This window comes from Ascaphus truei, chromosome 3, assembly GCF_040206685.1.
Source record: "Ascaphus truei isolate aAscTru1 chromosome 3, aAscTru1.hap1, whole genome shotgun sequence".
Classification (NCBI taxonomy): domain Eukaryota; kingdom Metazoa; phylum Chordata; class Amphibia; order Anura; family Ascaphidae; genus Ascaphus; species Ascaphus truei.
In genome coordinates, this window is record NC_134485.1 from 322,986,393 (window position 1) to 323,001,264 (window position 14,872).

The following is a 14,872-nucleotide window of genomic DNA, read 5'->3' on the forward strand; positions in this document are numbered from 1 at the left end:
TGCATTCCGGTCTATTTATTTTGCTGAGATTTTTGCATAAATGTTTGTTGATGTATCCTAGTATCTACCAACACTTTGTCTAGGGTTCTCAAATCACTCTAAACATAGATGTATAAATACATGTTTATAAAATATTTAACCAGGAAAAAATAAATTGAGACCCCTCATCCTGAATATGTGTGTATGTGTGTGTGTGTGTGTACACACACAGTGTATATTATATAAATATCTACACACAAATGCTTACATATCCAACCATGGTACACTGTCCTGTTCGCAAAGACACACTGGTTGTCGTGCATGTGGTAATTCAACGGGGACACAGGGCATAGGCCCAATTCAGTTAACTATTTGTTGCTGTAGGGGCAAAATAATTACTCATCCCACATGTGACCGATATCGGCTCTGCAAGATCTTCTTGTGAGGTGTTCCAAAAGGGGAGAGGAAATGCATGTTTCTTAGACCCGACCTTGGTTTCTTCAACACCCCATGTTGTTTACTTGTATATCAATCAGTATTGGAATTGCATGCACATTTTCCTATATCTGCAATACTTTACATCGCCAGCACAATATAGAATATAAATAACGTTCAAACTCAATGTAAGAAATGTGAGTTTTATTAATTTTACACAATTAGTTCACAAATTATGTCCCTTCCTTGTGAATCTGATAGACACGAGTAGTAAGTCAAATTCCTAGCTGCGTTGTGCCTCCGGTCACAGGAAATGGGGGTACGGTGAGAGGAATGGGACCAGAACTGCCCCACAACAGACAGTATCATATATATTAAAAAATAAAACTGGTATAAAAGTGACACGTGATACTTCAGTCGGCTCAGTGCAAAACACCCACACGGAAAATGTGTCGGGAGAAGGGATATGCCCCTGAGCCCAAACCTTAAACATGCAATGGGGCCTGTGCAGGAGGCACACAGAATTCCCACCTAACTAACAGAACAAGGCAGGAGAGGAGTAAAGACGAAGGCTGGGAACAGCCAGACTCATAGGCTGCATCATTCTTTCTGCCTCCTCTTGGCAATTCAAGCCCTTTCTTCTAGGGATGCTGGGAACCACTGCTGAAGCAGAGATGGTTTCAATGGTGCAATGTGCTGCGGAGCTTTAAAAGGTTTCTAGAGACCTAGATAAGCCCCCCAATGCTGAAGGCTTGGTCCTCTGAGGCTTGTTCCTCCCCTCCTCCTTTACTTGAATACAAAAGTCCCCACACTATATTTTTCAACTATTGTAGATCTCTCCCAGGATGCCTTAGTTTTGCAGGCAGTCTCTGGGGATGTTTTTGCTGAAGATTGTTTAGGGCGTTTCTCAATATTGCTAACGTTTCTGTAGGGATGTCTCTCTCTAGTGTAATACGTTTCGTGATCTCTATTGTCAGAAGACTTGGAGGATTTTGTTTCCTGTATTGCTGAAAGCATCGTGTGGTATCTCCATCTCTGAAGGTCTCTTGGGTGTCTTTGTAATGCTCAAGGTCTTGGTACAGTATGTTTCTCAGTATTGCAAGTAAGATGAGGTTTTGCAGTGATCTTGTGCAGCTTAAACCAGTCACAGACCCTTTTCATCTGGGGAAAAAATAAGTGGAAAAAAAACACCTATTCACTGAAATTGATTCTTCACAAAGACACCTCTAACTTCCCCCACCACAATAAGCCAACTCTCACCTCCACTAGTCATAACCAGCGCCTGCAGGATGTCTGAAAGGGAAACGATTCCTTTCGCTACATTATTCTCATCCACCACAACCAACCTGTGCACCTACAGAGAGAAGGAGAGAAACGTACGTCAGTTATACAAAAGGCTTTGGACAATTGTGTACTTCACTAAAGGTACTTCTTAACGAAGCCATAGTATCCCATGTCATCTTCAGAGGAGCCCATGACAACTTGTGCAAAATAAATATAAATATATATACACCCACCCACACCCACTACACACGGGGGGGGGGGGGTCTGGGTGCTAGGTTTCAGTCACAGATAACATTACTACAGTATATATGCACTGTTTGAGTTTCACCTTGCTGCTTTATTCAATGTACGATTGCCGGAAGAAGAGATCAGTGTATCTCGAAAGCTCGCACAAATTAAAGCATTTTGTTAGCCACAGAACGGTATCGTCTGTTCGTTTTTGATTATTAAAGCTCGGCTAACATGGTACCGATACCTCTACATACATACACGCACACACACAAATTATACATACATACATACATACATATATATCTATATATATACATACATATATATACACACACACACACACACACACACACACACACACACATATTATCAAATGATTGACCTGTCGACCAGAATATGGTTGATTTGCAGATTACGTTTGAATTGTTTTTTTTAATTCAGCCTCTAAATATACAATACGTGTTCACCTATGCACATAGGCAGCTATATACAGTTAGGTCCGGAAATAATTGGACAATGACACAATTTTCAAAATTTTGGTTCTGTACGCCAGTACAATAGATTTGAAATGAAACAACGAGATGCTATAGAAGTGCAGACTTTCAGCTTTAAATCCAGGGGTTGAACAAAAATATTGTATGAAACGTTTAGGAATTGGAACCATTTTCATACACAGTCCCCTTATTTCAGGGACTCAAATGTAATTGGACAAATTAACACGATCATAAATAAAATGTTCATTTTTAATACTTTGTCGAGAATCCTTTGCAGGCAATGACTGCTTGAAGTCTGGAACGCATGGACATCACCAAACACTGGGTTTCCTCCTTCGTGATGCTTTGCCAGGCCGTTACTGCAGCTGTCCTCAGTTGTTGTTTGTTCGTGGGTCTTTCTGCCTTAAGTTTTGTCTTCAGCAAGTGAAATGCATGCTCGATCGGGTTGAGATCAGGTGATTGACTCGGCCATTGCAGAATATTCCACTTCTTTGCCTTAAAAAACTGCTGGGTTCCTTTTGCAGTATGTTTTGGGTCATTGTCCATCTGTAAACTGAAGCGCCGTCCAATCAACTTCGCTGAATTTGGCTGAATCTGAGCAGACAATATATCCCTCTACACTTCAGAATTCATCCGGCTGCTTCTGTCTTCTGTCACATCATAACTAAACACTAGTGACCCAGTGCCATTGTAAGCCATGCATGCCCATGCCATCACACTGCCTCCACCGTATTTTACAGATGATGTGGTATGCTTAGGATCATGAGCCGTTCCAAGCCTTCTCCATACTTTTTTCTTCCCATCATTCTGATACAGATTGATCTTAGTTTCATCTGTCCAAAGAATGCTGTTCCAGAACTGGGCTGGCTTTTTTAGATATTGTTTGGCAAAGTCTAATCTGGCCTTTCTATCCTTGAGGCTTATGAATGGTTTGCACCTTGTGGTGAACCCTCTGTATTTGCACTCGTGAAGTCTTCTCTTTACGGTAGACTTGGATAATGATATGCCTACCTCCTGGAGAGTGTTCTTCACTTGGCTGGATGTTGTGAAGGGGTTTTTCTTTACCATGGAAAGGATCCTACGATTATCCACCACTGTTGTCTTCGTGAACGTCCAGGCCTTTTTGTGTTGCAGAGCTCACCAGTGTTTTCTTTTTTTCTCAGAATGTACCAAACTGTTGATTTGGCCACTCTTAATGTTCCTGCTTTCTCTCTGATGGATTTTCTTTTTTTTTTGCAGCCTAAGGATGCCCTGTTTCACTTGCATTGAGAGCTCCTTTGACCGCATGTTGTGGGTTCACAGCAACAGCTTCAAAATGCGAATGCCACACCTGGAATCAACTCCAGACCTTTTAGCTGCTTAATTAATGATGAAATAACAAAGGAATAGCCCACACCTGTCCATGAAACAGCTTTTGAGTCAATTGTCCAATTACTTTTGGTCCCTTGAAAAAGAGGGGGCTACATATTAAAGAGATGTAATTCCTAAACCCTTTCTCCAATTTGGATGTGAATACCCTCAAATTAAAGCTGATAGACCGCACTTTAAGCCCACATTCATTATTTAACTGTAACTTGACTTTATTTTGGTACACAGCCGAAATAACAAAACTTGTATCAGTGTCCAATTATTTCCGGACCTAACTGGATATTGCTAAATAGCTTACATAATATGCTATGGAGGTATGACATGCATAACAAATACCATACATCCTTATTCTATCATAGTCGGTCATTTGTGACACTACAGAGCATCTTCTTTCATTGCTCAATTTTTCTTCTATGTCCTGTATCTCTATGCACATGACAAATACACCTCCCGCAGACCTGTCACTCAGTCTAGTCGTGGGTCTTTAAATGCATCTCAGCAGTAGCCTTGGATATCTCTCATTAAACACAATGTCCTATTTGGGAGTTCTCACATCTCCACCAACGCCAAGACCCGCTGCACTTCCCCTATTAGTCATGAGCACTACCATCTATCTTGAAGCTTGAAGTCTATGTATTACATTCAACTCCTCCCTCTCCACTCATTTACTACATGATGTGGTACACTCCAAAAAACATGAGCTACCCCCCAATATAAATCTTTTAATTGGACTCCATGAATCACAACTTTCTCCAATACAACGTATTCAAAATACAACAACAAAAAACCCTCCAATGAAGCATTCAAACAGCCAGAATGATTACAAGGACTACTCTGCCGAAAGCACCTTATAGACCCCTCTTGGCCATGCACTGTAGATCCAATATGTTTACATTTATATAGAAGTCTTCTTTTTACATGGGGGAGGGATTGCATTTTCACCATGTGTATCATTCACACCGGATGCCCCTCTCTCTGTACTGTAGAACCATTTTCCACACAAGCAAAGCACAGCTGAACAGCATTATGGGCAGCTAAGTACAAGGGAAAATGGTCTCCTGTAAATATGATGTAGATCAGCGGTGCGCAAACTGGGGGGCGCAAGATTGTTTAGGGGGGGCACAGGCAGCCGACAGCGATTTTGCCAGGAGCAAAGAAAAAAAAGCCGTCTCTAGCGGCAATTTCTCTTTCGGCCATTAGGTGGCGCTGTGCTACACAGCTCCTGCAGCACCTCCTTGTTGCATCAGCGTGGTGAGAGTGTGACATGGGGAGGGGGGTGGGTGAGTGTGAGAGACATGGGCAGGGGGGTGTGAGAGTGGGACATGGTGAGGAGGGGTGAGTGTGAGTGGGACATGGGGAGGGGGGTGAGTGTGGGGGGGGTGAGTGTGTGACATGGGGAGGGGGGTGAGAGTGGGGGGTGAGAATGTGACATGGGGAGGGGTGTGAGTGACATGAGGAGGGGGGGGTGAAAGTGTGAGATGGGGGGTGAGAGTGTGACAGTGTGACATGGGGAGGGGGGTGAAAGAGCTACATAGGGGGGTGAAAGAGACATGGGGAGAGGGGCTGAAAGAGCTACATGGGGGAGTGAAAGACATGGGGAGAGGGGCTGAAAGAGATACATGGGGGGGTGAAAGACATGGGGAGAGGGGGTGAAAGAGAGACACTGGCGGGAGGGAGAGCGAGACACTGGCGGGAGGGAGAGCGAGACACTGGCGGGAGGGAGAGCGAGGCACTGGCGGGAGGGAGAGCGAGGCACTGGCGGGAGGGAGAGCGAGGCACTGGCGGGAGGGAGAGCGAGGCACTGGCGGGAGGGAGAGCGAGGCACTGGCGGGAGGGAGAGCGAGGCACTGGCGGGAGGGAGAGCGAGACACTGGCGGGAGGGAGAGCGAGACACTGGCGGGAGGGAGAGCGAGACACTGGCGGGAGGGAGAGCGAGACACTGGCGGGAGGGAGAGAGACACTGGCGGGAGGGAGAGAGACACTGGCGGGAGGGAGAGAGACACTGGCGGGAGGGAGAGAGACACTGGCGGGAGGGAGAGAGACACTGGCGGGAGGGAGACACTGGCGGGAGGGAGACACTGGCGGGAGGGAGAGAGACACTGGCAGGAGGGAGAGAGAGACACTGGCAGGAGGGAGAGAGAGACACTGGCGGGAGGGAGAGAGAGACACTGGAGGGAGGGAGAGAGACACACTGGCGGGAGACACAATGGCTGGATGGAGAGACAATGGCTGGAGGGAGAGACACAATGGCTGGAGGGAGAGTGTGAGAGAGACACTGGGGGGAGGGAGAGACACTAGGGGAGGGAGATAGAGAGAGACACACACTGGGGGGAGGGAAATCGAGAGTGGGGGGGGGAGGAGGGGGGCGAGACACTGAGGGGAGGTATAGAGGGACACTGGAGGGGGAGTGAGAAATACTGGGGGAGGGAGAGACTGGGAGAGGAGTGCGAGACTGTGGAAGAGGGGAGAGAGGTCCTAATGTGGCGGGAAGAGAGAGATTAATAATACAGCATAATTGGGGACGCTATTAGACAAATATCATAATATTTATTTTTAAGTGATGTAATTTGTGTTATAAATACTTTTTTTGTAGACACGTGGTGGGGACGTCACAAAGCTGGTTCGCCCTCATTGGCTGAACCAGCTCACGTGCGCTCACGTCATGTGATTTTGATTACATCAGGCAGGGGGGGCCCCGAGAAATTTCATGGATGAAAAGGGGGGCCCCTGCATAAAAAGTTTGCTCACCCCTGATGTAGATCATGCTTATTTTATGCTGGCAGAATTCAGTTCTCACCTCAATCAGAAGATCAAGAAAGAGATAGAGAAGGATACCCCCATCCTAAAGTGCACTCTGAATGTCCAACAACATAGCGCCTGAGAGCAGCTTAATGTAGCTTGGAGTTACCGAATACTACTGGTTATAACATTAAAATAGAACTTAAATACTTTTAAGAAGACGATAAAACACAATAACTATATCCAAGCTAAAAATGGGTGTGGGGTGGAACTAAATGCAATTGTTTGGCTTAGATGAGAATTGCACATTTACATGAAATGTATCTGAAAGTAACAATTCACTGATGGTGGTGATTATAGTTGGAAAAATGACCATGAATATAGCATTAGAGTTGTGATTTTTTGCTACTTTGAATCTCAGTGAGCAATGATCAACGACTCAGTGGTTATTCAGATGTACATGTATTATTCATGCTCAGATGTTCCCTGACATGCATGGGTTAATATCCGAATAGCATAGTGGGAGACTCGGCATTCTCTATAGTTTTTCTGCGGCTGTTTACAGAGCGTATATTAGATAATATCCATAGCTGTTTGCTGAACGCTGTGCAGCGAGATTAGATGTTATACCCGAAATGTAGCACCTGTCCGTGCAGCTTAAGCTCCGGGAACCCCCTACTTCCTGAGATACTTGCCTCCGAAGAAGGTGCCGGTAGCTGCTCTGGCTCAGCAAGCAGGGCTTTAACGTTTGAAGCTCTAGCATCTGTGACGGTACCAGTTCCTATTGACCCACAGGCGGGGAAATATCTGAAGATCGGACATATTGTGAACCCTGCTAGCTGAGAGCGGCTACCAGCACCTAATTCTCATGTAAGAATCTCCGGAAGCAGGGTGTCCCCCGGAGCAGAAATTAACAGGTTTAGCGCCGGAGACCCTGTTTCCACCCTATATATAAAAAACGTAATACGCAAAAAAATCCGCCGCCTTCAATTGCCTCTTAAACACGCAGGCAATTTCACACTTTCAAAAGAATAGAAGGACTGTATCCTTGAGGAATATAGTTCCAGAATTGAAAACAATAAGAATCGTATTTGATAATATGCAACTGCCTGGTAAGAGTTCTCACGCACAACTCAACTGCAGTTTCAAAGCTTGTGTTGCATTGATTATCTGATCTAATCTTTATTCTATGCACCAAAACGTTGTACACCTCATCGCTGTCTGATGGGGTCCTATCCAGTGGGACTATGCCCTTGCTAGAATGCCTTTTATGTCTCAGACTCATGATGTCATGTGATATTCATCTTGATTAAAAGTTGCAGTCTGTGCCTACTGACAATTGTTTTTGCATTTTCTATATATTTTTTTATTTTTTTTCCGAAATCTCTTGACCTTTTGAAGGCCATTTTTAGTTTTAAAATCTGATGCTTCGTTCAGAAGACATATATGCGTTCGAAATACTGTTCGAAGTGTCCGGGAAGTTAAAATATAGTTCAGGGGGCAAGATACTAACATTAAAGCAGTTAAACTCATCGGCTTCTCGAGAGGAATGCCAATTTAACTGAATAAATGCACAACAAGCGTTGAAACGGCATGTTAGATGTACGTGACTTCTTTGGATTTACATATGATGTGCTGGAGATTTCTGGATTCTCCATTTCTGATTGCATCTTAATTATTTTGTCTTGCTCAAACCTTCATTTTTTTGTGTCGTTGACAACATTGTTTTTGGTTGCTATGTGCAACCCTATATTTTTTTTCCTTTAACATAACATGCCTGCAACTTGCTAGGATTTGAAGTTGTACCACAAAATGCGTTGGGTTATAGCTGTGCTGCAAGTATGGAACTTGCAGACCGTACATGGAACAGCAATACATCTATCATTGTGTGAAGGTCACCTTCCCCATACCTCTGCTTCCACTAGCCGGTTGATAATGGTTTCAAGTGTTTCATGCTGGTAACATTTCAGCACACCTTCGAAGTAGTGAGAGCGATGGCCCAGAGCTTTAGTTACTGTGATATCCAAATTATTATAGGTCTTCTCAGCTGCTAAATTCTAAAAAAAAAAAACAACAAAGAAAAAGATGAATAAGATCTCCTGGCTTCTCATAATCCTCTGCAGAAGTGATGTAGACTAGACAAGTACTCACAATGACGTCAAACTTGGAGTAGATATCAACCACCCGCCCTGCAATGAGAAAGGGAAAATTGTGATAAAATGGGCGGGCGGGGGGGGGGGGGGGGTTGGAGTCTTCAAACTTACAACAAGGTCAAACTTTTCTGAAAGAAAAAAAGTGAAGGAGACAGAGAGACCGAGAGAAGGGTGGCACTGGGGCTCAGGCATGGCTTCTTGTATGTAGTAGGGCTGCCAACCGGATCTGAAAGTATAGAAAGGCCTCTTGGAATTGGGATGGTCAAAGAGCCACTTGTAGAGTAAATGCAGGATCATGTCTAAGGCTCCTGACAAGGGTTGGTCCCATCTTTGGGCAGGTGTCAGGAGGCAAAGTAGGACGCTGTGAATGCAGAAGGGAAGGGGCAGTGCTCCTCACCTGATTCATCCACAACCGGCAAAGCAGACACACCACGCTGTACAAAGGTGCCCAAGGCTACGTAGACCGGCGTGTTGGTATGAACCAGAGCGATGTTCTCATAAGTCCCGATGCCCAGCTCCTTTAGGGTTTGAGACACAAATTCTGGCTTGTCCAGCTCTGACATCTACAGACACACCAAGGAAAAGGGAGATAAGAGACTGTGGGTGAAATCAATGAGGGTGAAGGAGGCTGGAGGAGCATGCAAAACTCACAAAAAGTTTAAGGAACTTGAGGATGCGTTTGTGTGTCAAGATGTAAAGGGTGTTCCCGGAGTCTGGAGCGATAACCGGCAGACGGTGAATTCGGTTCTTAATCAATGAGGAGACTGCATCAAACAGACTGTGGGGGAAAAGAGCAACAGTATTTAAAAAAATAATTAATGGTTCAAAGTATCTTCTGGTTTACAAAGTAAAGAGTAGGACGGTAGAAGAAAGGATGGCAGATGGAGGTGACGGTAGCAGAAAGGATGGCTGATGGAGGTGACGGTAGCAGAAAGGATGGCTGATGGAGGTATGGTCACATAAAGTGCGCAGTTCACCGTATACAAGACCAGTTCTCACCTTGCACAAGGGGAAATGCTGACCAGTGGCTTAAAGGAATCCTGCAAGTAGAGCTCTAAAGGAAATGGAGACAAAACATTTACAGAGTTGGACATCTTAGACATCTTGGATCTAACACAACTACCCTCACATACTGAAATCATGCAACACCTCTCTAAAAACTGTGGTTCACAGGTCACATTCAGCACACATCCCATCTCACTCTTCTGCAACCTCCAACTCAAAAATTGACACAACATTACCTTTTTCTCCAAGTTCCCCCAAACATCCACTGTACTCTACATGCATATACATAATGAAGTGGTCAAAATGACTAATTCCCTTATACACACGCGCACGTTTATATTCAGCTAACATTATCACCCATCTTGGGAACACTCACCTCTCCACGTCTCAATCTTATGTTCCTCCAGTTCATAGATCTGCACCTGTTAGCACACAACAGGTAGATCAGGGATCAAAGTACCACAATTCAGCCACAACATAGTACTACAGGAGGTATTATCAGCCACTCCCACATGTAAAACTATTAACCCAGGCTTTTGAGAGGTTACCGATACAGGCCTCCACCATGGTTCTCTTATCAGAGACCAAAGTAACTAACTTCCTCTTAGAAATCATAGGGTCAGCCACTTGTGCCGAGTCATGTCAAGGTTTCTGTCTGTTTAACCAAAGCTGCGGGCTTTGTCACCCCAACTTTTTGGGTTTACGGTTGTCACTCGTTTGGCCTGGATGTCAATATTCCCACTTCTCTTATGAAGAGATCTCCCCGTCCCCAGCTCCATTCCATCACACCAGGGGATCATCCCAGTCCCCCACAGACTCAGAAGTAGACGCACTCACCATTGAAGACTTGTAGTAGCGATGGAGAATATTAATAAAGTCTGTAATGGTCAGCATGCCTAAAACAGAGGAGCAAAAAGGTCAAGATTAGAAAGAAAAGAAAAAACATCATTATTGATCTGCTCACCAGATAACGTACCTACAAAGCTTTGCGTCTTGCTATCCCAGAGTGGGGCTGCCCGTACACCATTACTGACCAGAGCAAAGAAAGCTTTCTTTACCTGGGAAGGAAAGCAGGTCCACAAAGAAATCAGATTTGAAGGATTAAACTATCTGGCGTAGGAAACGGCGAAAATATTTTAATTCAGTGCAGATGACTACAGCACAGGAGGATTAAGAGGTGTAGGGAGTATGGGGAGGGGCGTTGCTGGCTGCTCCGGCAGCAAAATGCTTAAGGAGCTACTGACCTGCAGGGAGGTATCAAATACAACAAGCTTGGAGCTGATAGGAATGAGATCGTAGCATTTGTGGCTCTTCATGAACTGTGTGTAAACGCCACCACCGTCTGACTCCAGCACTAGGGATGAGGAGGGGACAAAGGAGAGTTGGCAGAATCTCCAAATTAACCCCCAAAAACAAAACCAATGACTTCTAGACTGCGCGCGCCCCCCTTACCTTCTGAAGGAGCCACATATTTTTCCTCGACATTTGTCTCGATCACGACAGAACCCTAAAACATAAGAGGAGGTTACACTACAACCACCAGGTGAAGGAGGGGGGGGGGGGGGGAGGGGGGGGGAGGGGGGGGAGGGGGGAGAAAACTTTGCGCACTCTGGATAATTTGGCTAATCATGAGGGTTTCAAATACGGTGTCACCCTCAACTCTGGCACAGACCTAATTGAAACACAGTAACTTGTTAGAAACAGAGGGGGACCTACAAACTTGATAGAAATAGCAGACAAGAGGTGCACACAGCTCTTCAAATCCCATTCAAGTGTTCTCTCCACCCATTGTTTCACAGATCTAACAGTATGAATGGATTCGAACAAATAAAACAAACAAAAAAATCAATCAAAAAGTTTCAGACAAAGTCGCACATTAAATCTAAACTGCATAACTTCTATTGGCGCACTGTACGTATCAGACCAAATGCAAGAATTCAACCAAATGCATAATTTCAGCAAATCTTTAACTTATTCCGTAAACTTCCGCTTCTAATGCAAGTCTTATTTCTGCCTGTTTATTTCCCATTCCTTCTCTACCTCGGACTGTTATCTTGGATGTTATTTCTGTGTTAAAGCTACAGAACAGGTTACATTGCAGTGTAAATGTTTTTGTTCTTTTTGTTACAGGTTTGAAGCAGTGGTTTCTGGAGCTGAACTGTGTTCTTTTCAGCTCCAGGGTCCCCCAGCTCCCAAAGACGCTCACCTCCGTAGCAGTGTTGGTATCCCTGTGCAGTTTAAATGTCCCGCTCACTCTCGCCAATAGAAAGCAACAACGAATGACATCGTGGCTTCCTATTGGCCCACGTGACATGGGACATTTAAAGCCGCCATTATGTTAGGCGCACACACTCCCTGGCTGCGGAGATACCGGCACCGCTACGGAGGTCTCTCTCAAAGCAGGGGGATCCCGGAGCTGAAATTAACAGTAATATTCTAGTCTTACTATTTTCGGGCGCCGAAAACAAAGGAATAAGGCTGCGGGGTCCCTGCTTCTGAATAGGACCCGGTAGCGTTAATCCATCAGAGCCATCAGTGTTGAAGCCAAACAGTGTGGAGGAGCTGTGCAGAGACCCAGTGCAGCTCAGAACTGGGAGGTAAGAAGCGGTCTCCGTGCAAGGACGCAACACATATAAAAACTGCCCAACCCCCATGATAATGTAGATAACTGAATATGGGTATCTACGTCATGAGGGAGGGGAATACTATAGGACCTTATCCGGTCATCAAGGGGGTTGGACAGTTTTAAATGTCCTTAACCCAGGCACGAAGAAGCAGTCTCCTTGCAAGGGTTAAAAACATTTGAAACTGTCCAACTCCCTTGATGATCATGATGGCCGAATAGGGTCCTATAGTTCAGGGGTGCGCAAACTTCCTGTGCTGCGCTCCCCCCAATGCCTGCTCTCCCCCTGGGTCGCACCCCCCCATATCTTTAATGCGGCATCAAATGACGCTGCGGCACCATTTGACGCCAGTCGCCATGGAGATGCGTGGACCGAAGCCTGGTAAATGAGTTTACAGAGGCCTCGCGCTGACGAGTGCGGGGCCTCTGTAACTGCCGCACCCCCCCAAAAAACTCTCAACTCCCCGCCCCCCCCCCCCCCTCATGACGTAGATACCGATATTCAGTTACCTACATTATCATGGGGGTTGGGCAGTTTTCATATGTGCTTCGTCCTTGCACGGAGACTGCTTCTTACCTCCCAGTTCTGAGCTGCGCTGGGTCTCTGCACAGCTCCTCCACACTGTTTGACTAGTCAGATCAAGCAAAGGATCAACACTGCAGGGGGTAACATTCAGAAGTATTGCCCCCCCCCCCCCTCCCCAGAGCATTAATCCTACCGGGCCACAATCTACTTTTGCTTGTGTGTCGGCAGTGCCAGGGACAGCAAGTTTGGCTACATCCTATAGTTCTGGTTTTCCTCTATACTTCCGCCATAGGTATTCTGGATTTGTGTTCCTTTTTGTAAGGTCTGTTCCTGTGAAGTGCAGAGCACATGGCTGTGCTATACAAGCCAAAAAGAAATAATTTGTGTTACCCCCACACAAATGGAAGGCGATGGCACAAGGAGGGATGGTGTACAGGCATCTTTATTTACAATCCTACACGTCTTCCACACAGAATCTAGATTTTTTAAACACTGACTTACTTTAATAAATATTGTATAAATCTTTGTGAAATAAGCTTTCCCTAATGTTTCTAAATATGGGATTTAAAGCGCGTATTTAAGTACCACTACTTTGACCACTGCTGCCATGTCTATTGAATCCCCATAAAGGAAGATCTATTTAATGTCAAATCTGAAGAATAGAAGCAAAATTGGTTCGGATTTGGAGACATGATATTGAAGGCCTTTTTGTCCTGTAGACCGCTTAAAGCATGTGTGGAATGTTTAAAGCTGCCCTCCCACCAGGACCAAATTGAACTGACGGCACTGAAATGTTTATTGGGTTGGGTGTTAACAAAAATAAAAACCAAATCAGTTTGCATGATGTCTTAGAACGTGTATCTTTTGCTTTGTTTTCATTTACAGCAGCTATGTGAATGTCCCCCTCTGCCAGAAGATCGCTAGAAAAGCACAGAATAAGGCAGAAAACGGGACAATTGAATCCAAACAAGCCTTTGACAAACAGAAAAGGCCCTGCAACACATTTTATACAATATTAATATGTTACGTTTGCAGACTTTACCAGCATAACATTTCAAAATCCTTTTACGGATTTTTCCACCAGCCTTATCTCATCTTCCTAGCACTCAACCTAATCCACATGGCAATATGCAACCTCTGCCAGAGGAGGCAGTAACATTACCAAAGCAATAGATTGCTATCCCCTAATAAAAAGGTTAATTAGGAGTGTTAAAAAAAACAACTCATAACACAAGGTCACAGCAGGAAATGGATAACCAGGATGACCCACAATAAAACAAATGATGACTAATACAAGGCTGCCCAGGCCTTGAGATCAGATAGCAGGGCAGGTTTTCAGGCAGCACATAAATAAAACACGTGATAATTTATGCTAGGTTAAGTAAGCAAGTATGACTGACATCTTCATAGGGGCTGTCACTGTGGGTGCGTGGGGTGATTAAACTCCCTCCCCCCCCTCTGGGTTTACATTATGATACGTACGATTGATTTCCTATGTTCAGCACCCCTGCCCAAAAACATCCTGTTCCTTCACTCATGGAAATCTTTAAAGTCCTTGCCTGCTGGCGGCTCTGTGTGCTGAACATGGGGAGACCTGTCACTGGCAGGGCGGGAGAGGAAGCACCACACATCTCGTGTCTAGTCACATCATGCTCGTCTGGGGGTGCCCCGCAGACTACGCGGGGCCTCTGCACAAGCATCAAATAGACGGAGGCAGAAACAGGCCACGGATCCCTTCCCACCCTCAGGGTCCTGACACAGCGCAGCCCCCACTTCTCCCTTATGATCTGCCACGCTATAGGTGGCAGTACAGCGTTAAGAACTGTGCAGCAGCACATCTCGCCGCCTATAGATATTGCGATATTATAACACATCCCCCGCCTCTCACCGGCTCCATAGCTGCCTCTTCATCAAAACGAACTGCAACTCCCTTCCGCCCTTACCGGTATATACTTCCGCCCTCAGTACATCACTTCCAGAGGACATGCCTCCTTGATTCCACGTGCTTCCTGGGTTAGGTTTTTTTTTTTGCGCC

General features: G+C 45.3%; 1 protein-coding gene across 2 annotated transcripts; it reads right to left on the reverse strand.

Annotated features, from left to right (window-relative positions):
- Positions 1-601: 601 nt before the first annotated feature.
- Positions 602-14,814, reverse strand: PRKAG1 (protein kinase AMP-activated non-catalytic subunit gamma 1). 2 transcript variants are annotated; one of them, XM_075591239.1, is made up of 13 exons: positions 14,726-14,814; positions 11,141-11,195; positions 10,933-11,042; positions 10,665-10,746; positions 10,526-10,584; positions 10,065-10,110; positions 9,683-9,737; positions 9,335-9,461; positions 9,081-9,246; positions 8,682-8,719; positions 8,441-8,587; positions 1,675-1,768; positions 602-1,575 (listed from the first exon to the last, which is right to left on the reverse strand). In XM_075591239.1, the coding sequence occupies exons 1-13, from the start codon at positions 14,732-14,734 to the stop codon at positions 1,559-1,561; spliced, it is 1,005 nt and encodes a 334-aa protein (XP_075447354.1). In that variant the 5' UTR covers positions 14,735-14,814; the 3' UTR covers positions 602-1,558. The 2 variants fall into 2 exon arrangements, with proteins under 2 accessions (XP_075447354.1, XP_075447352.1); XM_075591237.1 differs by lacking the exon at positions 14,726-14,814 and adding an exon at positions 14,320-14,609.
- Positions 14,815-14,872: the final 58 nt, after the last annotated feature.

Bases quoted from the DNA above. Each gene is read 5' to 3' on its own strand.
- PRKAG1 (XM_075591237.1), bottom strand. From the start codon at position 14,358: ATGTTTTTGGGCAGGGGTGCTGAACATAGGAAATCAATC. The intron at 9,462-9,682 runs GTGAGAACTGGT...TTTCCCCCACAG, and splicing joins AGCATTTCCCCTTGTGCAAG to TCTGTTTGATGCAGTCTCCT. The intron at 1,769-8,440 runs GTATGGGGAAGG...TTCTCTCTGTAG, and splicing joins ACCGGCTAGTGGAAGCAGAG to GTGCACAGGTTGGTTGTGGT.